Source organism: Triturus cristatus, chromosome 12, assembly GCF_964204655.1.
Source record: "Triturus cristatus chromosome 12, aTriCri1.1, whole genome shotgun sequence".
Lineage (NCBI taxonomy): Eukaryota > Metazoa > Chordata > Amphibia > Caudata > Salamandridae > Triturus > Triturus cristatus.
Genome location: NC_140595.1, coordinates 83,966,792 through 83,991,793, shown reverse-complemented (window position 1 = coordinate 83,991,793; position 25,002 = coordinate 83,966,792). Strand labels below are relative to the sequence as shown.

The 25,002-nt window shown below is 43.7% G+C and overlaps 1 protein-coding gene across 9 annotated transcripts in view; it reads right to left on the bottom strand.

Annotated features, from left to right (window-relative positions):
• The window catches only part of ADAM15 (ADAM metallopeptidase domain 15), a 192,829-nt gene that overhangs the window by 86,267 nt on the left and 81,560 nt on the right, over positions 1-25,002 (bottom strand). For 5 of the 9 annotated variants that reach the window (XM_085638482.1, XM_085638485.1, XM_085638484.1 and 2 more), the window contains 13 exons: positions 22,594-22,672; positions 21,602-21,678; positions 19,639-19,816; positions 17,816-17,881; positions 16,692-16,763; positions 16,259-16,428; positions 13,436-13,477; positions 11,129-11,213; positions 8,165-8,313; positions 7,889-8,063; positions 7,708-7,800; positions 6,256-6,451; positions 3,775-3,883 (listed from right to left, as the gene is read on the bottom strand). In XM_085638482.1, the coding sequence (XP_085494608.1) occupies positions 3,775-3,883; positions 6,256-6,451; positions 7,708-7,800; positions 7,889-8,063; positions 8,165-8,313; positions 11,129-11,213; positions 13,436-13,477; positions 16,259-16,428; positions 16,692-16,763; positions 17,816-17,881; positions 19,639-19,816; positions 21,602-21,678; positions 22,594-22,672 (1,491 nt within the window). The remainder of the gene's footprint in view (positions 1-3,774; positions 3,884-6,255; positions 6,452-7,707; positions 7,801-7,888; positions 8,064-8,164; positions 8,314-11,128; positions 11,214-13,435; positions 13,478-16,258; positions 16,429-16,691; positions 16,764-17,815; positions 17,882-19,638; positions 19,817-21,601; positions 21,679-22,593; positions 22,673-25,002) is intronic. The other 4 variants (XM_085638489.1, XM_085638483.1, XM_085638486.1 and 1 more) reach the window with 1 other exon arrangement.

Genomic DNA, 25,002 nt, shown 5'->3' with positions numbered 1-25,002 from the left:
AGTGGGAAAGGGAAAGAAAATTGCTAGAACATTTAAGATTAAAATGATAGAAAAGATTGGTTAGGGGAGATGATGAAACAGGAAGGAAAGAAAAAACAAAAAAAATTGTTTTACAAGGAGCACGCTGGCACATACGTTTTGATTCCTCCACTGCCAGGGACTACTATGGCAATGGGTGCTTTTTTTTTTTTTAAGAACACATCTTATTAGGTTATCTCGCAATATATAGGGGTCGCAGCCCCACCTTGGCCACAGCGATGTAGGTTTAATTTGTATCAATAACCATTTTTCTAACAAATAACACCTACCAAACGATAAACTTACAGACAGGTTCCGGTCTCCAAATTTGTACAAGCGGTGCAATCATCATAGTGTGCCACATTAATATACTACTTACACATATTTTAAAAAGAAAAAAAAACACTCATTGGGGATATACCGATACAAAACAACACAATCCGCCCATCTGGTCCATATTTTGCGGTGTTTAGCGGGGCATCCACGGGCCTCGAAAACAGCAATCTCAGCCCCCATACAGTTGTCCAGTTCAGTTTTCCATTTACCCAGGGTCGGGGTGATGTCGCCTTCCACAGGCTATATCTCTTTTGGCCACTGCGAGAGCTAAAAACAAGGAGGTGTTGTTTATACCTATTCCCCCCTATATCATCCGTGGAATGTAACAAGAAAAGGCGGGGGTCAAGCGGGGGATCCCAAGACAGCACCTCATGGAGACACGAGCGAATTCTGGGCCAAAATGGCTGTAACGCAGAGCAGCTCCAAACCGTGTGTAGGAAGGTCCCCTCCTCCCACCACACCTCAGGCATACAGGGGACTGAATAACCCCCATCCGCCACAGACGTACTCTAGTGTAATATGCGCAGTGTAGATATTTAAATTGGATAAGCCGAAAGCGCATGGACACTGCTGCACCCCTAGGGCTGGCAATGGCTTCAGCCCAATCATCGTCAGTGAGGTCAGGTATGACTGCTTGCCAAGCAAGCCGGGTCTTGTCCAGTGTGGTGGGTGAATGGGTTGTCAGTGTCTGATAGACCTATTTGATCTTGTGAGGTCCTAGATCCCCTGTAAGCAGTCGCCCCTCCAATGGTTGAAACTCAGGGAGGGATTCTAATATGTGGATCTGGGGACGAGGACGAAGTGCGTGTCGGAGCTGAAGGAAATGATAGAATTGTGTTTTATGTAAATCAAAATCGGTCTGTAATTGCTGAAAGGATTTCATGGTGGTGCCGCGTATTACATCACCAAGAGTCGAAATCCCCACACGGTCCCACCCTTTGAACCCCGTTAATGCTGCTACGGAGCGGAGATATGTGCCCTGCCATAAGGGGGTCATTTGAGTAAGCGCCCCCTTCCATCCCATCTGTCGGGTCTTGGCGCGCCAGACCTGTATCACCACTCTGCCGGCCGGTGGGAAGTGATCGAGGCGAACTGTGCTGTATAATAAATGAAGGAGCGGGACCTGATCCATAGCAGCATGTTCTGCCGAATATGCGGGATCTGTGGGGGAGCAGTACCACCATTCGTTTATTACCATCACATGGGATGCTACATAATAGGCATAAACATCCGCTGCGGCGATCCCGCCCCAATATGTGGATTGTGTACATGTGCGGAGCGCTACTCTGACCGCCCCGCCGTTCCACATGATTTTATTTTGTATGGCTGCTACTTGTGCGAACCATGTACGCGGAATGGGGTAGGTTTAATTCTGGAGACGATATAAAATACGGGGCAGTGATACCATTTTAAAAATGGCTGAGCGCCCGTACAGAGAAAGAGGGAGAGAGGACCACACAGAGGTTTCGTTATGAAGACTAGCCATCAAAGGGGAGATATTGTGAGCCCAGTAGACTTTCGGACAAGGGGAAATATATATGCCAAGATACTTGAAGCCCTGCATCGCCCGGGAAAGCTGCGATGCCCAGGTGTCGCGTCCTTGATGTCCGCACACAGGAAATAAAATAGATTTGGCCGGGTTGGCATGGATGCCCGAAGTACCTCCAAAAACCCTAAGGATTTCAAGTATACGAGGGCCCGAGTTCCAACTCAGGGAGTCAAACGCCTTATCTATGTCGGCGAGAAGCAAAGTCGGGGCTGCCGCCATGGCATTGTGTACCCGTCTGATATTATGTCGAGTAGCCCTGTGTGGCATAAAGCCTGATGCAATGGGTGCTTTTTGAGACCAAATAAAACATTTTTGCTTTAAGCAAAGTATTGTTACATTGGGAAGGACCCGGCAGCTCTCACAGAGAATAAAGTTTTACAAAACCATGCCAAAACAAAACATTCATTGACAAAACCAAAAGGGTTACAACTACCGCCGGACTTACAGTCAAATCCAATGCTTTTTTCATTTCATGTTCCTCATAATCTTGGCGAAACTGGTTTACACTAATTTTCCATTAATAATATTATTGAAACTACTAGCATGTATCAAAGAGATTTTACTAAAAGGATGCCTCAACGAAATGGTACCTAAAATTGCACATTTAGCAAACGTTTTTCTTCTAGTTGTTATTTTTTGTGAACAATTATACATCCTGCTTTCAAGCTTCTGCAAGTATTTGCATCCGATCAGACAGCATTCGGGGAGCATTACAACCTCAAATTGTTAAACCTTGCAAACGTGTATACACATTTATATACTGGAACCACTGTCAGTAATGCAAGCTGAGCTCACAGCATATCCTTAATGCGGTCATCCTATTATTAAATACTTTGAATTAATGAACCATAAATACAATGAACAGCATGAACATATGGATACAAATCTTACCTCAACTGCAGACAAAGCCCTTTCATAGATCCATAATGTGGCACTGTGACCTTTGCTAAAGTGTCTGTGCTGGAGGGGTACTTGTTCAAAGGACAAAATAAACAAGATAATTTGTTGTCCCTGACCCCAAACAAGATATGTATGGCATAGTGTACTGTAATATTTCTTTAGCAGTTTAATAGAAGGGATACCACTGGTCAGAAGTAGGGAGCGTCAACGGAACTCTGTGTGTGGAAGGAGTCTAGTGCTGCGATAGGTCAGGACTGATGCACCGCCATGTCTGTGTGTAGGCCCCAATTCTGCAATAGGAGATGGTGCTGTAGGTCAGAAAGTCTCTTTTTAAGGACCCGATTACGAGTTTGGAGGAATTCTGTGCAAAGATTCCAGGTAGCCTGAATTTCGAATACCAACAGAATTTTTAAATAGGAATCATTCATTTACAAGTTAGACCATTCGGAATACCTGTGAGGACCGTGAAATACCGGATGAAATTCCCCACGGTTTTCCTGATTCTCATAGGTTTATCGCAGACATTCAACACCTCCTCTGAGCAGGTGGTAAATGCGAGACCTCACAGCGGCGGGAATTAAGGAGGCGAGGAGAGCGGGGTGGGAAGAGGAGAATGTCACCTTGCATGTAACCATTACCTAATCCCCTTGTCTTGGCTGAGGATCGGGTCAGGGCAGCAAACGGGTCCAGGATGCAACACAGTGATTTTAGCAGATGCAGTTTCTGGCCAGTAAAATCCATTCTGGTGTTCCCACACCAATACAATCCAGGTGAAGTAACACTGGGTCTCAGATAACAGCGCAGAATGGGAGCCTTAGAATGTCATATCTTTGCTAAGTGCCAAATCTCTATCTCTCTGCTCCAAAATACATCTTAATTTGAGAAATAAGGTATATTGCTTAATCCAAGACCACACGATTTTTTCAAATTCCAAATATACCCTCTCCTGCTCAACACAAGGCAAATCTTACCGCTTCTCGCAGGGCAGGAAAGAGCCATTAGGGCCTTGTCCACAGTTCCCATACTTGTCTCCTTTGCTATTGACTGCACTGAAGCACGCGTCTGGGGCTTGGCTGGAACCTGCAAACCCCCACCACAGCAAGGGAACACCAGTAAAGATTTGAAAATCAAGAAGTTAACTTAACACAGCAGTGAATTTACCAAAACAATTGCACAATAACAAATCCCAACCAGAGAGGTTTTGAGATTGCCAGTAGTTCAAGGAAGTGAGGAGTCACAGGAAATGAAATCTAATACTTTTATTTTTTTCATATTTCCACTGTTTAGGAATTTTTCTTTTTCTAAATTTAAAGGAGACTGCTATAACACTGTAGTTGATGCTCTCAAGTGCTTAATTTGAGCTGGTACTTGCAGGTGGAGACAGAGGCATTCAGTTTTGAGGACTTTCATTTATTTTTCCTCATCGGATGTTCATGCAAGAGAGAGAAAAACTAAAAAGGAGGAGGAAAAAAAGAGAAATAAAACAATGACAAAGGGGGAACGCAAGTAAGAAAAAGAACCAGCAAGAGTGAGGTGAAAGGGCAGGGAGTTTTTGGTAGTAAATTAAATAGGCATTCGGTCAAGGCTGGATAGCATTGCATTCAGCACCCTCAACATTCAGCACCTCCTGAACAAACTTTGGAATCCGGGCACTTATACTTTTACAAATTGAGCACTGATACTCTCTTTTAATTCAGTTAGGATTCCAGGGACCCAGCAAGGGAGCACCGAGATATTCTATGACATCTAGAGGAGGCGAAATCTCACAGCCGGTTGGAGACTACATTAAGTTAAGTTTAAGTACAATTCACTCTTAAATAAACAAAGAAGCCAGCTCAAGAGGGAAGGGCAAGGCAGAGTGCAAACTTCCGAATCCCTCAGATACTTACAAAGCAATATAAAGTGCAGAGTGGAATGAGATGACATTTGATCAGCTGGCCAAGGAAGGAGGTGATCCACCTCACTAACAAGAACAGGGACAGTGCCTAAACTGAAGCTTGATAACAGGAATCTCTTCTGTGTTGTTGTTACAAAAGAAAGATAGAGCTTAATTATATTAGTAGTTGTTATGGGGACCCAAAATCTTTTTTTTCATAATCCCGCTGGAATATTAAATCATTTCCCCTCCTTTCTTCCTAAAAGTAGTGGTAATGGGTTTCCTAAATTATGCATGTATAAAAAACTTCAAAGTGGCTTGCTGCGAGAACTAAAATGCACAAAATCAAAAATCACCAAAAGAGTCCTCTTGTTCAAAATAAAAAAAAAGTCTTACCTAGATAATTCTCAGTTGCAGCTTTTTTTGCAGTATATTTACCCACTTCCAATGTTGTGCAAAATCAGAAAACATTCCAGTTTCACAAATTGCTAAAGTTTTTAATTTTTGTGCAATCAAGGCACCAGAAGAAATGAAGTACACCCTATTGACTGTGTTACACAAACTGGCTGGATATGAGATACAAGTACATTAACTCTACGGAGTAGGTTAAGATGCTACACACAAGAGCTGACCAAGGCCTACATCTAAAATGAAACTATTGGTACTGTTTTGGTTTCTCGCCCTGAGGCATAAGCAGTATAGAAGGCTGTACAGTATCAATATTATTTTGAACAAGAAATGTTTCCAAACCTCTGGTTTACCTTTGAAAGAAAGGCAGAATGATTTCAATATTGGTCACTCTACCTTGTCCTCAGGCACTCAATGCCTGCCATTCTTCCTGACCCTAGGCGCTTTTCTAGGGGATTCTTTTATTGAAACCACAAAGTAACCAACACTAATCCCAACTACCATGACATGCTCACTTCTGGTCGGTCTTGGCTAAATGGATCACTGCTTTCAGTGGCCTCTGTACCTTTCATAGTGGTGTGCATTGCTGGAAGGCTTACATGGCCCTAAGGATTGCCCACCTCCAGCCTTCTATTCAGTCCAGAAAAGGAAAAGAGGGGGCAACTCAGGATATCCTATGCAGACTTTACATGGAGAAACAAAGATTCATTATCTAGAACTCTCTTCATCATAACCAGAATCCCCTCACTGTCATCCTTTGATTTTTATCCCACTCTCATGGTCTGATTCCTCTCACTTGACCCTGATTTCTCTTCCTTTGCCGCCCACTGCTCGAGATTCCTACGAAGGCTGTCTCTAAATGAGATTAATTATTTAAAGTGTTTAACATTCGGTAAGTGTCCATAATTGGGCAAATGAGGCATTCAAATCACAGTCTTTGCCTCCTTTGTCAATGTCATGGACCACCATGCACACTGGAGCTCTCCGATTGCTCTACTTTGGACACATGATGAGAATAACCACTAGGTAAGTAGGCAGGTAGCTTAGCCAATCAGCTGAAGATTGGAAAGTAGACTCTCTGGCTGGCAGCCAAGCATTTAAAATGCCACATATAGCACTGATCAAATCATCCACTTATGCAAAAAGAACCATTTCGGTAAGCCTTTACCTGATCCCCAGAGAGCCTTGCACTGAGTATCATAGCTCCGGCAGTCTCCGCTGTAGCAGTAGGCATGACCACTCCTGCAAGGCTGTCCATTCTGGAGGAAGACATTGGGAGGGCAGTATGGAGACTGCCCGTTGCAGTACTCTGGCAGGTCACACTCTCCCAGAGGTTCGCGGCACACAGAACCAGAGATCTTCAGCTACAAAATGAAGGGGAAAGGGAGCATGTCACAGACAAATGTATGTACATGTGGTGTATTAATGCAGGTGTCCACTAGCTTATTTTAAACTTGAAATGATTCTTTGTGGAATATGCAGACGAGAGATGCTGTAGTAGCAGATTAATGCACACACAGGTGCTAGGTTGAGCCACGTTGGTGCCAGACTAGTAACTTTTCGTCAAACCATAATTGACATATCAGTTCAAATATTCAGAAGCCAGAAACTGGTATTTTGTGTGGGCATATGACACAAAAGAAAGAATTAGATCCACTTATGCGAGAGAAAAATACCATTGAAGGGCTGGCTCCTAAAACTGAAGAAAGGTCAACAAAGAAATGTTGGCACACAGGCAGACCTCTAGTAAGAAGAAAGGAAGGTTGCATAGTCAAGAAGAAAAAGAGGGACACATGAAGCAGCCATTGGCAGCATAAACAGCAGCAGCTCTCTTCATGCATCTTCACATACCACTACCTTGCTTCTCCTCCAGAACTGACCTGTTTTGCTCCTGGAAAGCATACTTTGCTATATTTCGGAAGCCTCATTGGAAAAATGCTTTTGTGAGGTCTATATTTGTGATATTTCAGGATCTAGTATACTTCCTTTCTATGAACTCTTTTAGTTCTTAGAGGTCCATGTAATTCCACCTACAAGACGGACTCTCCGCAATTGGAATACTATTTGTGGATATTTCCCTCAGAGAGCCTTTGTCACTGTTCAAAGCCTTGGAGATGCCACTTACTTGCTTTTACATTGCCACGCTTAACACTTGGAGAATCAATAGTATTAGTCTTGCAAGACCAGACTCCTAACTTTCAGAGAAGTACATTACTGCTTTGACAGACCTAACCACATTCTTAAAGCGAAGTAAATACAGTTATGTAATGGTTTTGTTGTTGTCCTTCACCGATGATGGGAGAGATTCAAACATGCGAAAAATGAAATATACAATGGAAGAAAATATACATTATTTCCCTTGAAAGCAACCAAGCACCTAATTTTGCATCCTATAAATTGTTGCTGTTTGAAGAGCTCAGTCTTGGAAGGCTTTCCTTACAATTTCACACATTTGACTAAGAGCTCTAAGAATAAGCTTAGTGTTCTTAAAAACCCTACCTTGGTATCTTAAAGGAATCTATATGCAGAGGTTGAAAACATTGGAAACCTTGTAAATAACCATAACTATGCTCTAACTTAAATGTTTTCTCCAGGTATCAACAACGACACACAAGCATACCTTGCAGTCCTCACAGCAAACCCCATCAGAGGAACACTCTGCCCCAGGAACTAACTTGCATGTGGTGGCATTACAGCAGGGGTCCTTGCATTCCTGTTTAGGGGGAAAAATACAGTGAAGCTTAACGAGAGGGTACCAACTCCACTCAAGAAATGCTCAGCAGGACCGTCGTGCAGGGTACCTCGGTCAAGCCGCAGTCACACTCTTCTCCCACCTCCACAAATAGGTTACCACAGCTTTGGCGCTTGAGGTTCTTGGGTTCTGGGATATTGAAGAGACACATCCCGACGCCTTGGCTCAGGCTGAGCTCAAGGTCCATCTTACTGCAGCTGCTGAAGGCCAGACCAGGCAGGAATCTGCAATGGGAGATGGTTTTAGCCAGAGGTATAGTCCTCCCCACCCCAAAGCACCCTCTATTCACTTTGACAAGCCAAACATGTATCACTTTTCCACGAACCCTGAGGCTGACTCCATGATGCAGCTCCGCACTAACGGTGACCTGGGACAAACACACTTCCTGTTGTCAGTATCATGACTAATGCCCAGGTTGTGTCCCAGCTCATGGGCCATGGTGGAGGCGACACTGAGGATGCTCACCGAATGATCCTGTGTAGGAAAGAAGCTTACAGTCATTAGAGCTGCTCAGGCTACCAGGGGAACATCTACTGCAGGGGGGTGTGGCATACACATGAAAGAGGGACCAGTATCATAGTCAGTTTAAAAACAGACAATGGAGTGAGGGGCAGATGTTGCAGGTGGAATATGCACTGCGGAAGGGAGATGTCAAAAACAGAAAAGAGGAAATGGCAGAAGGGTGCAGATACTAAAAGCATAACGGGGAGAGGAGACAAGTGGAAGTTACTATAGCCACATGAGAAAGCAGCAGGGGTTATGAACAAAATGTAGAGCAGCAGGTATCTAAAACAGTAAACTATGACAGGAGAGTAACTGCGAGCAAGAAATAAGGAGATGGGGAGTGTGACGAGTTCACCAGAAGGTTATTAGTGTGACAGTATAAGCTGATTTCACAGTATTTGTGAAAACGGTGAGACGGCCCTAATTTGTTGCAGGGACCAGAAGGTGGGTTTCTTAATGAGACAAGATCAACCATAAATGAAAAAGGCCAAAGGAGCTGATTTCACAAATGTTAAAAGTATACAGGGAAAGAGGCATGTATTACAGGTAGAACAGACACTGGAGACAAGCGGGGGAAGCACACACGTTGGGCAGAAGGGTGGATTGGACAGGCACCAAAGACAGAAGTTGATATTTTTGTGAGACACTGTCATCTCTAGGCTTTCTTTGTCAGAGGAAAAAATTAAGGAGAGAGGTATGCACTGGGCAGAAAAGAAAGAAACTAGTATAGTAAGTCAAGCGGAAAAGAGACCATACAATAGACAGATGAAGGCAATTCAAGACAGAAATAGACAGCCACAAATGTACAGATCATGCACAGAGGTATTGCAAATAGGCTGTTAAATGCAAATTATGGATGCAAATTTCTCAGGTGGATATTAGAGGGCAAAGGTGAGATATTGACAAGAGCCCTACAGATGTGGCACTGAGGTATCAAAAACACAAACTGGGTGATTTTGGTGCACTAGACAAGAAGGCGCACAACTGACAAGTGTAGTTATCACGGGAGGGTGGAAAGGCGCTGCTAAGAGGTACATACTATGAAGTAATCTTCAGGCAGGTAGCATGAGAGGAAAGGTACTGTAGGGAGAGTTTTAAGCAAGTGAAGGAAAATACAGGAAAGAGGTACATGTAAGTAGGAAAGCACAGGCACGCAAAAGTAAGAGGCCCGTGTAGTGCACCAGGACATGCAGACAGAATAGAGGTGCAGGTACTGCAGAGCAGGTTATGGTTTGGGCCAGGTGTGATGTTGGGGTGTTGCAGGCAAATACTAAACACAAAGATAAGCGAAGTAGGGCCTCTTACTAGGTAGGCAGACAGTTTCTATTGTAGATGCAGTTCAGGCAGGCACAAGTTAAAATTGTAGATGATGCAGGCACGTATTAGTTAGGAAGGAGGCCTTGTCGGGAGGCAATTGAGACACACAGTTATTGCAGGCTGGCACAAGTAGGAATAATACGTTTTGCTGGAAGATTACAAAGAGGACCAGGTCATGCAGGCAGTGTTTGCAGACAGACAGAAATTAGATACAGGTGAAGTAGACAGAATTCATAAAGTCACAAGTGACCATCTAGGCATGTTGTAGATACAGGTAATGGGCATGAGTGATCCAGGCCTCCGGAAATAGAAGCTATATGGTTACGCCACTGGGATTGCAGACTTGTATAGGACAGAGATAGGGAATGATGACATGAGCTAGTAAGAAGTTCAGTTCTTAATGAAGGTGCAATCTAGATACTGATAAGAAATGTAGGTAATGTGGGAAGTAGTAAACAAGGGAGGGACAATGAGCTGATTGAAAGGTACAGCACCTGCGCTCCTAGAGGCAATTTAACACAAAAGAGAGGTGCAGTTTCGCTGGGTGGAGGAGAAAGGAAAAGAGGGCTGAAAGATCGCACCCTACCTACCTATACCTACTGGTTGGCAGAGGAAGGTAGGTCACGGTGAGCACACCGCATGGCTCATTTGGTTTCCCGCAACACAGCGCGGACCTCTGCCTTCCCTGAGGGGTAACTATCTCTACTGAAGGGCTGGACCCTCCTTACTGCACCGCAGCAGGTGCAGGTGAAGTGCCCTGGATTAAATTCCTGCAAGTATCTCTTGGTTTCAATCTGTAGCAGGGTAGGTACAATTACATGGTTCTGAAGAAATGCCACTGACCCTCCTAGCACCTAGGCTTTAACCATGTTGACCTTTTGAGCTATCCCAGTACATTATTGCAACGTATACCCCCACTGTATTATGTCAAGGGGCCATCACATTAAATCATTTTTTGGTCTCCCTTAGACTCTTTTAAATCACTTAAACAACACCCTACAGTAATAGCCTCTCACTTGCATTCACCATACTGCTAGATCAAAAGACGAGGAGGGCTCTATGATGAAATATGACACCCTCGTGGGTGTGTGAGGGCATTCAGATCTGACCTTAGGATTCCCCCAGGGTCCTTCTGATCAGTTCCTTTGATCCATCCTTGGGCCCTTTTTTCCTCTCTCTCCCCCACACAAGGGAACGGCACCACTCTATTGTGGTAATGCTGGAAGGCCATTCCTTGACAAGTGGGTGATGCTGATAATGTAGACAGGTTACTATTTGAAAAGTGAAAGAAAGGTGCCGTGGAAGTTGAGAGCAAAAGACGTAAGTGAAGACGGAGGTGCTGTCAAGAGGCCTTGTTATAGCAAGCAGGTTTAGGAATGTGACTCGGGTGATACAGTTAGGTTTCATGCAAGTTGTGGTGTGCAACAGAAACAAGCAAGATAGAGATGTTTTTATATGCATCACTCACCACATTGATAGCTCCTGAGCGTTCTGGGGTACACATTGAGGCTTGAGATGCCATACCAACCGAAGAACTCTCAAAAGAAAGACCCCTGGATAGAAAATTAAGAAATCATTGAGACGCTCCACCGGGAAACCATCCATCTTAAAGAGACTATCAAGTAACTCAAAAAGGAGGGAAATGGGGTGAAGACAGTAACTACTAACTATGTTGAAAGACAGGTGAAGAGTCGAAGAAGTTAACTTGCACCCCATTTAAGGTAGTCATAGGTTGAGCGACAAGGATCCAAGAGGATGGGAGGCTTAGTGGCTAAACTGAATTTGCAACCAATGAACTTCTGTTTCTGCCCGGCGACACCTTTCACCAAACACCAGGACCTTGTACACCACTATCTATTTGAGCACAGTTCAAATTTCTGAGAAAAATGGCGGCATTTATCAGCCAACTGTAATCAAGCACCAGCTACCCTTTCTGACGGCAGATTACAAGACAAGTTACACATGTGTCCACTTTTGCTTGTGGCATGATCTGGGCCTGCTACGTGGCAGATGTTGGAGATGCAACTAGCTTCTACATGGTAATATGGAGGAGCTGACGATAACACTTTTGCACTGTATGAGGCAAATTCTTGACTCCATCTGAAACGGGAGGTACTAACCAAACCATACACAACAGTGACTGGGTGCTTGAGGATGAGAAGACGTGTAATTGATTGTACATGCATGGTCAGCATCTTCATAAATCCTCTTTGCCAGTAAGTTTCAAGCTACAAGTATTGGGCAAAGCACATAGGGTAAACGTCACACTAGGAAGAACAAGGACGTCTCATTCATGCCATCATCACTGACTAGCCGCAAACACTAGAACATACACAGCCACGGAATAGGCATTACAAGAGACTCATACTTAACACATAAAACATAGATACGTTAGAGACAGCACAGCACTAGAAATAGTACTCCACACTGCTATAAGAAGATAACATTACATGAAATGTTACATAAACCATGACACATACATACGCACTCACAATATAGAACACCCCTTCCATCTTTCATATTGGGACAAACAAAACTAAATGGTCTGCAAAAACATGCTACCAATTCAAACTGCTCATCCACGCCTACAAAGTCCTCCACAATGCCAGACCTGCCTACTTCAACCACGCCTTAACTTCCACCATCCAACTAGGCAACTGCGCTCAGTCACACTCTGCCTCGCACAGATACCATACATCTGCAGAAGCAAAACAGGAGGACACTCTTTTTCCTACATCGCCACCAAAACCTGGAACAACCTTCCCCATCACATCAGGACTTTGCCATCTCTACTCGAGTTCTGCAAGAAGCTGAAGACCTGGTTGTTCAACTAGGAGCCGTGTTCGTCCTACACATGTGCTCTAGCGCCTAGATCCCCTTTCCGTGATTAGCGCGCTATACAAATCCTCATAAAATACCATTTCACAATACCACGCCAAACTAACACACCAATACACAATATCTGGCAAATAAGACATGCAACAACTTGTGTAACAGAAGAAACAATCTGCAAAGTGTACAAACACCTCCAACATTCTGCAATCTACAAGTACCTACAAACTGTGGTGCATAGCATCACATTCTGCAGTCTATGGAGGGTTCACAACACATCTTAGCATACGGAATTCCACAAGAAAATAAAAACACAACCTGTGGAATAAACATTCTGGAACACATGAAAACATATACCTAACGGAGGCCTTAAGCGTCACTGAGTTATTCATTTGTGCATAGCCGTACAACACTGCAAGCCCAGACCTGTGAGCCAGCAATCACTAACCCCCAAAGAGCAATCCAGTATCTCACAAATGTCTGAAATCCATGCAAATCTACATCCAGCATCAAAGGATCTACTCATATCCGGTCACTGAGACACACAAACACACACAGTTACCGCAGTAAGCATCTTGCAGTTGTCCTTCATTATTCCGCCTTTACTACCAGATGTGATGTTTTTACTAGAAAGAACACTTACACAAAACAGAATAATCAAGTTCCACATAATATGGCACTGTAGGCGATCATATGCTTGAATTCTGCAATTTTACAACTGTTAAAAATCTCATAAAATTCAAAATTTCTAACATTGACATTCTTCCCAATCCTAGCAGATATATGTCACTTTTTAAAATATACTTGTGACTTTTCTACAGGGCACATACACCCTCAGGATTTGCTCGCTGCTCGTAGGGCAAGGAAGAAAAAGCTAGAAAAAGACCAAACATGAGAAGCAGAGCGCAAAGTTCCATTTCTTTAGCGGCTTCCTAAAACTCACATGGTTGGATGTGGTCGCCAGTTGAAGTGGAAGACTATTCCACTAAGAAAGGGCAAAAAACAAGAAGTACCAATCACCCACTTATATCCATAAGATACACAGAAGTGCAAAACGCTCAGGTACAACCGTATCTTGGCAGTTTTTACTGCAAAAAAGCAGGAGCCTCACTATAGATAGTCCAAGGGACAATGCACATGAATTCAATAAGGGCACACGCGAAGCAGGGGAGCTGATGCATGCTTTTCAAAGAAAGCTGGCTTGGACGAATCATTGTGCCCAGTCACAACCCAGGCATCAAATTTGGAACATCTGGACCGGAGAAAGCAAACCTTTGGTGAGGCCAAAATATTAACACTTACACAATCGCACAGATACACCTCTTAAACCTTTACAGCAGAGACAAGGAATGAAGGCTGATGAGAAACCAGAAGTATTATTCATTGCCCCTGAAACTCACCTTAACACAGTCACATGTTAAACATGGCATTAGCCAATCAGCCAGTTCTAACCAAGTTGCATTCACTTCCTCCTCTGCTGTTGGATGGTAGCAAGCTATTATTGCATAGATATATATTTTTGATTCGTTAAACCCTTTAAATCATTGTTTCCAGTATAATGACTAAAGTAGAACACATTTGGCAATAGATACTTTCACATTACAATCAGGGGCCCTAAGTTCAAAAGGTAGGCTCAGATGTGGTCGCAAGCTTGTGGCGCAATACCACACAAGATGTAACTCACTCATTGGCGATGCCCAAAAGGGAAGAAACATGTTGGGGTTGATTGTGTTCATGGGCAGAGTTAGACGTGGCCATTGTAGACCTTTGGGCTGTGATGATGTTTCGGGGCATTGCCAAGACAAAACTGCATTTGGCTGGTCCCTGTCTGTAGTTGTGAATGCAAAGCGACCAGATGTATAGGTATGAGGTGCAGTGGCTGAGATGAATCCAAATGTTCCTTGCATCACCTTTTTGGTTTTCTCATAGACTTGAGACTTGTTAGTCACTGTGGTAAAATACACAAATCGTATCTCACTGATGAGGCCAATCAAGACCCAAGTTATGTGTGTTACCGTGCAGATGTGAGCTGCCCTAGCAGCAAGTGCTTCACCGAGTAATGGTAGCGATTAGTCTGTTATTGCCTTTTGTAGTGCAGTAAGCAAAAAAACAACAAACTTTAATTTAGTGGCTCAGATTAGTTCAAAGATTCCATCAACCACCTGTCTCTTTTTCCAACATAGGATGGCAACAAAGGGGATTTTAATAAGGTGGTTAACATCTGTCCTGCCGTTCTGCACATAACAAAGTGAACCTTGGCACATTTATAACATCACCCACCAGACATTACTGAACATTTGACCCCCATTCTTGACAGATATGGATTGGGCCATCAAATTTAGGTGGGTGATATGGAAATGCACATGAAACTGCACAGGGGTCATAGGGCACCACCACCAGCTAACCGACTGTTGCTTAAAAGTGCGATTTTGGATGCTGCTTCAGTGCATCAACCCAGCAACTGAGACCCTACTTCTCAGGAAAGTGGACCCTTTCCCAGTCCTGTTGAACTGCGTACTCTCTGTGGGTTCTCCCTAAACATAAAAAGTCTGGCACCTGGGAATCACATTCAATTCCGACCTATTCCCTTTGACCATCATGTCACCGAGCTTACTAAGAGCATTCTCCACCTGTAGCGCATCTTAAGAAGCATTCTTCCTTCAAGCCTTACACACTCCCAAAACAGTGGTGGCTCCTAGATGATGAAAATATTATGGTCACCTTGACCGCTGCTATAGCATCCTTTTGGGGATTCCCCATAAAATCTTGCAGACTCCAAAGGACCAAAAAACATTTCAGTGCGGTTAATTTAGCCGGAGTGCTTTAGGCCATAGATCAAAGAAGTATGAGAATGTCTGCACTGGCTCCCCATAGAGGGTCGAGTCCACTACAGAGTGCGCTATCCAACCAATATGGTAATCACTGGCCTTGCTCCCTTCCTGCCAAAGTGCTCAAACTTTATTAGCCACCAGCAACATAAGGCTGGCTCTATAATTCTAACATTTCTCCTTGGAAAATGTTTATATGCCCAAACCCTTGACTGCCTAGCAATCTACCCCACTATCATGATGACTGGAACACATCTACATTAAGTTTACCTTTGTAAACCGATTTTTTTCAGTTTGCCTATAGGTGATATTAATGCCTGACAGCACCACCCTGTAGGCCCCAAGATCCTAATCTGTTCACCATTTCCCGAATTCCTAGCACTTTGAGTTGGTCTCAATGCACTATAGGCACTTTACAATTCCATAAAATAAAAAAGAAATACTAAATAAATACAGATTTGTTTCCAAGGATCAATTATGTGATGTATGCTGCAATTGCAAGTACAGATGCCATTTATCAATTCCCTACAGCAGAGTTAGGCAACATTGGTCCATGGCAGATTTTCTGGTTACTGGCTTAAAATAAGTTTACACACAAGTAATCTAAATAGGTATATTTACACTGTCCTTGAGGAACAACTCTCACTTCCAAGCATGTTGCAACAATAACATTCTTGTTTGCTGAATGGATGTGTCTCCCTTTATGATCACTATGCCCTTCCTCCCTAGTAGGTGGGCGAGAGCAGTCATGATGTGCTATACTGAAAGCAAATCAGTCAACATGCTTGGCAAGTATTTTTCATGCGAGCAGCTTAAGGGCTGCCTCAAATATCAGAGCATTCTAGCAAGGAATTCAGGGCATGGAACTAAAAGAGGAGTTATTTACAAAGGTAGTCATTTTCTCAAAGTATATCCCATCATGCAAGAGTGGTGCTTACGTCAAGAGCTGTGCATTATCGTGGTGCATCCGAGGCAATAGCTTGGTCTGCCGCCATGCCAGGAAACGGTTCAATGTCTCTCTTGGGTTTCGGTCCACCAGGATTTGGTCATCCTGGTTCCAAACTTCTAGGCCCACCAGGGCCACACGTACATTCAATGACTGATAGAACTGGAGAAGAGGAGTCTAGAGTTAGAAGACTGTCTCGGTAATTACGAGGATATTGGAACTATAAAGAGTCATGCAGTAAAGATGGCGGTCAATATGGATACTCCAGGATGGAAAATAAATGGAAAACAATAGTGGGAGAGCTTGTCTTGCATACTGCAGGCCCCTTATTGTTCACCATCCTCATGTAACAGAATGCGATTGCTCCAATGTTGGAAATGAAAGGCTGAGGAGTCACACATGCTAGATTTTGTGCAGAGACTCACCCCATCCACGTGGTTAGCGATCTCCAGCATCCGGAGCTGCAGCTTCTTTATGTTCGAGTTGTAGGTCTTGTACTGGGACAAGAAAATAGTTAAAAAGGTTAGAGCAGAGGAGGTGGAAGACTGAGTAGTTGAACAGAGATTCTTGGCTCCAAAAACCCTACCCGCCACATTTTAAACTTCTTGCTGCCAAGTTCTCACGCTCGCCCTCAACAGCCATGCCCAACATTAAAGATTGCCCTAAGCATTAATGCCTGAACCCATTACTTTAGCTGCACATGCTGCCCCTTAACCTGTATGCCACCGTTCTTATTACATCCAAATGACAGACTACATGTATGACATTCTGTACCTTCTACATGGATATGCCACCCAACCTCTTCTCTGAAAGTTGAGAGATCTAAAACATTGACAGTAGATCCAATCACACACTGGCTTTCTTATTCTTCTGTCCAATGAAAGGCTGTTTTTTTGGTGAGATTTTTTTAAATCAAATGTGCCTGCCTCTGAAAGCCTTGAAGGAGTGCGGCAGTGGCAGATTTCAGGGGCCCCTGCTCCTGAATGGAAGTCGGGCAGGTGCAGAGTCAGTCATGTTGGGCACACCAACACTACACCAGGAGTACAATCTTTTGAGAGCTAACAACCTGTCTAGAAACCTTTTTATTTTCTACAATCTATATTGCATGAAAGTAAAAGACTTATGGCGCAATTATAACCCAGGAAGAGCTGTTAACCTGGTTAGGATATTGTTCTGAGCAGGTGGTCAACAGAAGAGGAATCGTCCACGGAAGGGTAAACCCAGAGTCGAAAAGAATTAAAGGTTGTATGTATTTCCAATTTCGGATTGAATAACTCATTAATAGCTGGATAAGGTGCGGGAATTATAGGCTGGAAACGTTAATTTCAGCAGCTTTGCATCCCTGCACGTAAATCTGCCTAGCCCGTGCTAAGGTCCATGAAGGATGTACAAGAGGTAGATGCAGTGAATAAAAAAAAAAGACAGAACAGAGTGAGATAAGAACACTCAAGGAAAGAAACAAGAAGCTTCCTGGAGGATGACGATAGTGAATGAGGAGTTTAATTCTTGGAGGGCAGAGTATGGGAGAGGACATCAGCAGCAAACTCACCTCAGCCTTGTCTGCCACTATCACCAGTTCAATGTATTTCTTCTCTTGAAGCACGTTCCTTTTCAGCTGGAATAAGAAAGAGATCATAAGGTTGGGTGTTAAGAGCAGAGACCCTGGTCATCACATCGTAAGAAGACTCAACCCCCAAAGCAGCCAGAGCATGGTGCCCCTTGTGAAAGACCCCGTAACGGCATGGCCCCCAGCTTTCACCGTGGTCCACTAGGGCTTCCCAGGCTGTCTTATTATGGCGCTGTTGGAGACCCCACCGCCTCTGAATGAGGGCAAAGATAATAGGAACAATCACTTCTTTGTATATAGGAATTAATACAACTATTTTTGAAGGTTTGTAAACGCTGTGTCTAATAGGTGTTATCATTACACACTTTACTGATGCTCCCTTTATCAATCCCAGAAAAACGAAAGACTGAATTAGCCTGACAGGCATGCATTCATACGTGGGACTTGTAGGTCCCAGCACTGAACTCCCAAAGCCATTTTGTTGGCCAAGGAATACTCTTCTCTGTCAGCATTTCTGCCTCCAGATCGAACCTCCTCCAAGTCCCTTTTTGACCCTTTTTCACGGAATAGCTACATACTCTCTTTTTGGAGGCAGACCGTCGCTGTCTGCTCAGCTCTCAGTAGGCAGGTGCGCGATAATGTATGGACTTCAGGACAAGGAAGAGCATTCTGAATCCAAGAACAATCCTAGTGTGATGTAATATGGCCTCCACGATGGAGTAAGAAATGGGCAGCTTGGCTTGCGTTGTATGGATAGTAGCCATCCTTTCGGCTGGGAGGCCACAGGCACCATTATAGGAGTCAACGAGGGTAGAACCAGTCAGTGATCTGGTCTGGCAGCAGCAGCAGGATTTTTCCAGGGCACCAGAGACGATAGAAAGCATTTTTGTGGCCAACACTGACACTTGCTTTGAATGAAAGCTTCATCGAAGCTGATCCCTTCACTCCTATCTTTGGAGATGGGGAGGACCATAGCTTGGGCCCCTGCAGCAATACAGTTATTAAGGTCACAAGAACAGAAGAAAAACAGAAAGCGTACCTCAGTCTAAACCTGTCGGCCATGTGCTTGCAATTAAAAATGTACATAAAAATTATCATTGCATATTATTTTAACAGATACATATAGGTGCTTCTGACTAACAATTGTTTTTAGAACAGGAACAGAAACCCTTTCTAGTTTTAATGAACCCCATAGGAAAGTATGACTCTTACCGGAGCAAAGAAAAGGGAATATCGCTTAGAATTACAACTTTAAGAATTAAATAAAACGATAAAGGGTGGAAGAAAAAAATAACATTTGCAAAATAAAAGTATCCATCCATGGCACTGAAATTTCCTTTTTTACGGGGATGTAGACCTGTGATCAGGCAAAGATCTATCATTTGTGGTGCAAGAGAAAAAACGGGTGATGTGGGCTGTCCCACTGCCCCATGCTGTACACCGTGGTGGGCAGAAGCAAAATATTAATGGCAGCTTAACAGACTAATGGGTAAAGAAGGCTAACCCAAATCCCATCAACACTTGTCTATAAGTTTGAACTTTTTATTTATGATTACATTTTTTTTTAATTGTGAGTCAAGTGAAACATCTAAAACCTGTAGACCAGACTTAGAAACCAAGATCTGAACAGAGAGATAGGCAATGCCATGTTTGTTTCAAGTCCTATTGCTTTGTTAAGACCCCCTCTAAAGGGCTAGATCAATTTAACAGACTATTCCATTCTCTCTTCACAAAACAGGAGGCAGCCTTGTGTTCCTCAGGGGAGAAGGTTCCATATAACTCACCACACCAAATGCCATTCTTACCCGGCGAGTACGTGGCCTACGTTCCTCCGAAGGCATTGCTGGTTGTCTGTCGCTACCACTGCAAGTCCGCATGTGTCTATGATTATCTTGAATTTTTGTGAGGCGGTGTTTGCCAGATGGGTCGCCCAATGTAGGTGTGATGCTGTAGCTTTGGTTTCCAGAGAGAAAAATGTGGCCCCTGAGAAAAGAAGATTTCTCATCAATGGTACCGAGAAATATCCACGAACATTAGCCTTTTCTCTTGGAGTGTCGGCAGGTTTTGCAGGGTAAAAAACAAGCTACTTACTTGTAATACAGGATTTTTGTCATGGGAATATTCATTGAAGCCATAGAATCACTGAATAGTTCAAACCATGTATTAGAATCCGGAGCACTTTCACCTATGGGTATGACATATCTGTTCCACAAATATGTTTTTATAAAAAAAAAATGGTGTGCCTATTTGTAGTCAACAGGAACTGGTATTTCATATATTCTTCTAAATAGACACTAATTATAGTTTAAAACAACCAAAGTCAAAATGGAAACCATTTGAGAAAAAATAAATAAAAAAAGGAGCAGAGTCAGATAGGCTTCAGCTTCAGAAATCTGAAAAGGAGAACTGCTGATCTAGGGCAGCGGCCACTTCCACTGCCCTCTAAACACTTGCTGCAGAATTCTGCTCCTTCCTCAGTCAGCATGTTACTTCTGCTACTGTGAAAGAGAAAGGATGATTGTTTAGGACTCAAAATACATTTTCTATGGTGGAGAATTAGGATTACGCCAAGACACTTTTTCTTATCCATCATCTCACCGCATGAGTGGATGGATCCTGGAAGAAGGCGAGTAAAGAAATCCACTGATTTACCTGAAAACATTATGCTTTTTTGAGGAAGGATTGATGTGTTCTTAAAATTCTCTCATTGTTGTCAAACACTTTTTATGGTTGATAAAAACAAACATCCTGAATCGCACTGACTCCGGCAGCTGATGAGACTACCAATGGGAAAGAAGCTTTCCATGAAAGATTTACAAGGCTGGATTTATTCATTGGCTGCAAAGTGGAAGCCATTAACTTTGAAAGCTCAATTTTGATCTCCCAATAAGGTCAAGCTGCTCTACTTGGAGGGAACACTGTTTTAACAATTAAAAAAAACCCTAATCATTGGGCTGTTGAAGAGGAAAATATAAAAGGAATTGTTTTCTATAGGCCGCAGTATCTACTTGGAGCCCCTTAGTTAAAGAGACCTGCAGGACTAATTTGACTGTATATAAAAGGTACAACAACACTCAATTATCTTGGCATATTGTAGGATTGGTGTTTTCTCTAGGCAACAGATAAAGAATTTGTACCAGTTAAACACAAACATATACTATTGAAGAGGCCTTTTGCCTTGCTAAAGAGGTCTATTTATTCCTGAGACATAACTTGATTCCCATATTGGAGGAATTTAGGAGCCAGGAGGCAAAATTCAAGGATTGATGTTGCACCTTTCTACTGGTAAACGTTCTGAGAACACCTGACGACTTCGACCAGCCCTAGATGCCCAGTCTAAGTCTTGGTCTGTAAGAGGTAAGGGCGACCCCTTACAGTAAGGAAATGGCCTGAAAAAGGTAACTGACATATTTAAGGAGATATGAGTGAACAAGCGTATTCAAATGCAAGCTAGTAGGTTTACTGATATGTCACCCAACAGGTTGAATAAGATGTGACCGTTGGAATCGGATGGGAGCTGACATGTGTAACATGATTAGAGTGGACAGAAGCGATGGTAAAAACAAACCGAGAATTGTAATGAGATGAAAAATGTCCCAAAACATACGTGTTTAATTGCAATGAACAACAGATTCAGATGTAAACCCACTTTTATATCTTTGGGAGAATATATTCAGGAAGAAACACTTGAAGCATTGTTTTCAATAACTGCTATCTCTGCAAGTTTCTATGAAAGAGTCAAAGGAGACAAACAGTGTCACGCCATACCTGATTCCAGAGCATGTGCTCACACTGCCCCAGGAGTGGGGCAGCCCCCGCACTCGCAGATGGTAGTAGCAGTTCACCTGCAACAGAAGAGAAAGAACTTTATGATGATGGATGGCTCACCTCGCAGGGCATGGGTTCCTGTCTTGTGATACCAACATCACAAAATAAAATGATGGACAAACATTCACCCCCAGTCATAGACCTGGGTTTAATCCATTGCTATTTTGCTTGCCACGTCACCCCAGTGTGGACCCAGCCATATGTAAATGATTCTTGACCCTGTGCCCCATGGGAACAGTCCAGCCCGTACTGCCAAGCCAGGTCCTCTCTGGCCCGGAAACAAGCATCCTGGGACCAGTTTCGGGGTCCAGTCTTGTGATGCCAATCGGTCTGGCATAACTATGCAGGAGGGTCTTGACTCGAGATGCAAGGGGTCTAGTCTCTGCACCAGAGTCCCTCAACTCACGTACCTTGTCTTTAAGGAGCGCTTCATGGCACATTGGCCTACCAGCCCCACCACACAAGGGTTCATGCCTCCAGGAGCAGATATCAGCAAAGGCAGATGGGTTTGTTTCCCAGCAAAGCAAGGCCCAACACAAGGAGATAGTTGTGTCCCAAAACCAGGGGGGAGCAGAGAGAGACTTAGCACAGGGATCTTGCCACATGACAGGATCTCATCTCACGATGCACGGGATCTCATTTTATGCCCCAGGCAGACAGGAATTAAAGACATCAACCATATTCTCGCCACCACCCTATATTTACAATTGCAAAAAAAGTCTTTTTGGAGAGCCTGTTCTTCAGGAGTGGTTTGACACTGCGGAGGAAACAAAGAATTTAGTGGGGGGGGGTTGCTTTGCAGGAGCCACAGGACCCTTTAGATAGTGTAAGGCAGAAGCATGCACCTCACTGCAAAGACTCAGCTCTAGCGCTAAAGTAACTTGTGCCAGTCTATTAACGCAGACAAAAGAGGTGCACTGAAAGCTCCTTACCGGTTTCTCAGCAATTTCCACCACAGGAACCCCATCAGGGAGGTAGGACACCAGGCTGTGCCCCCCACGCAAGAGCTCCCTGAGGAGAAAAAAAAATAAGAGTGAGCAAGAGTGCAGCAGAAAGTGAGGGTGAGAAAGAGTAGCCAAAAGAATGAGAGAAGAAAACGAGGGAGGATGGTGATGGATCAAGGGAGAGAATTATTATTATTGATGCTTTGTAGAGCGCGCAGCTACCCGCAATGGGTTTCCCGGCGCTAGGCCTTCATATAGTACGTTCTCAGAGAGTGATGGGATAGTTTATTCAAACAACCAGGTTTTCAGTTGTTTTTGAAAGATGGAGAGAGACTGACAGGATCTCACTCACTGTGGCATTGCGTTCCATAGTTTGGGTCCGAGGTAGGAGAACGTACATTTTCACATGTTCTTTTAACTCTAGGATGAGAATGAGTGGGAAACTGGAGATGTTAAGTAGAGGACACGAGTGTGTAAAGAAAGAATAAAAACATGAAAAAAAGAAAAACGCAAGAAGAATAATGAAAAAGCGATATGGAAAATAGGGCATAAAGATAAAACAAGAGAAAAAGAATGGTAGGAAGAAGGTGAAAGCATAACAGATGAAAGTGAGAAAACGAATCACAAATTTCCCAAAGTATACCAGCGGTGATGAAACAACACATTTTTTCACGAAAATCTATTGGCAAAATACAAGCACTGGAAACTTCGGGGAAAGCAAAAGAAGAACAGAATGTGTGAAAGAAAGAACAATTCAAAGAAATAAAGAATAACAAGGAAGAAGCCCATTTACATGTACACAAAGAAAGAAAAAAGAAAGAAAGCAAGACAGATTTAGATACACAAATTAAGAAAATAGAGACAAGAAGACAGAATTTAATATAAGCAAAGAAAAAAAAATAAAGAGGCCTAGAGAATGGTGCATTTAGATGACTAAAATTAAGACAACATAGAAAGAAAGAGTGAAAAATATACATAAAAATCAAGTAGCTCAAAAAGAGCTAACGACAGACAGAGACTTTTAAAATGAAGGATGTAACAGTAGAGGTAAAGAAAGAAAGAGTGAATTGAAACGTGAACCAGGATACATGTCGGTGTGCGGCTGCCTTATCATTTACAGCACGGGTCACAAAGGGCCCGATCAGTGGGTGAGGCCCGGGCAGGTGCCTTCAGCGCCACCCAGCCCATCCGGCCTCCTTCAAACTCCCAGATCTGCCTTTCCTCTCCGGATCCGCGCGCGCTTCCTCTTGGCACTACACTTGAAGTATTCACAAAGCTGCATGCTGCTTATCGGGCTGCTTCAGAGCCATATTGTGAATGCACTAGCCGAGGCGTGGCAACTTACTGACTGGTCAAGGAACAAATGACTCGCCGTCCATCCCAGCGCTCCTGGGCGGGGGCGTCTCAGGAATGCCGGCTCGTGGGCTGCCAAGTTTGTGCTCCACTGGGGATAGCAGCGAAGCCGAGCCCAGAAAATAAAACTGAGCCTCACAAAGGGCTGGGCGCGGCGACGCAGCCATTGTCTGAGGTGAACTGCAGCTCACCCGGCCCTGCCAAGAAACGGAGGCTGGGTGGGCGCTAAGGGACCAGGGTCTCTGCAGGAGGGAAGGGACCAGATCTTGAGAAGCAAAACCGGGCCAGGCCAAACATAAAAGTAGGACTAAAGCCTTTAGGCTTACTTCTTATATCTGGCCTGGTCCGTTTTTGCATAGCCTTGGAAATATGTGCACATATATACATACGCCCAATAGGCTTGTAAATGTATGTGTCTGTTTGTATATGTACGTGTGTGTGCGGATATATATTTTCACCAAGACTTCTCTTCCAGAACTCCAGACAAGAAAAGCAAGTGGCACACCAGGGTTTATGCACAATTATTTTAATGTGCACAAAGATGACGCGTTTTGGCGTTAGCCACTCGAAAAAGGCTAACGCCGAAACGCGTCGTCTTGGTGCACATTAAAATAATTGTGCATAATCCCTGGTGTGCTGCTTGCTTTTCTCGTCTGGAGTTCTGGAGGAGAGGTCTTGGTGAATATACAAATTACGGCGGCTGCCACCGCCGCAGCAGGCACCGACACCGCCAGACCCAGGACCTCCTAACTTTCAGGAAACGCCTCAAAACATGGCTTTTCGACCAGTAGCATCCCCTCTCCCCAGCGCCTTGAGACCCTAACGGGTGAGTAGTGCGCTTTATAAGTATATTGATTAATTGATTGATTGATGGTGAACTGCGATAGCAGCAATTGAAGTGGTTTGATATATATATATATGTCTTCAATGGATCCTATAAATGGAGCATATGACTTTCAATTCTGCTTTGCAAGATGACCGACCTTTGTCCCAAAAACCGGGACATTTACTTAAAATTAAGAAAAGGATCAGGACACCGGGCCG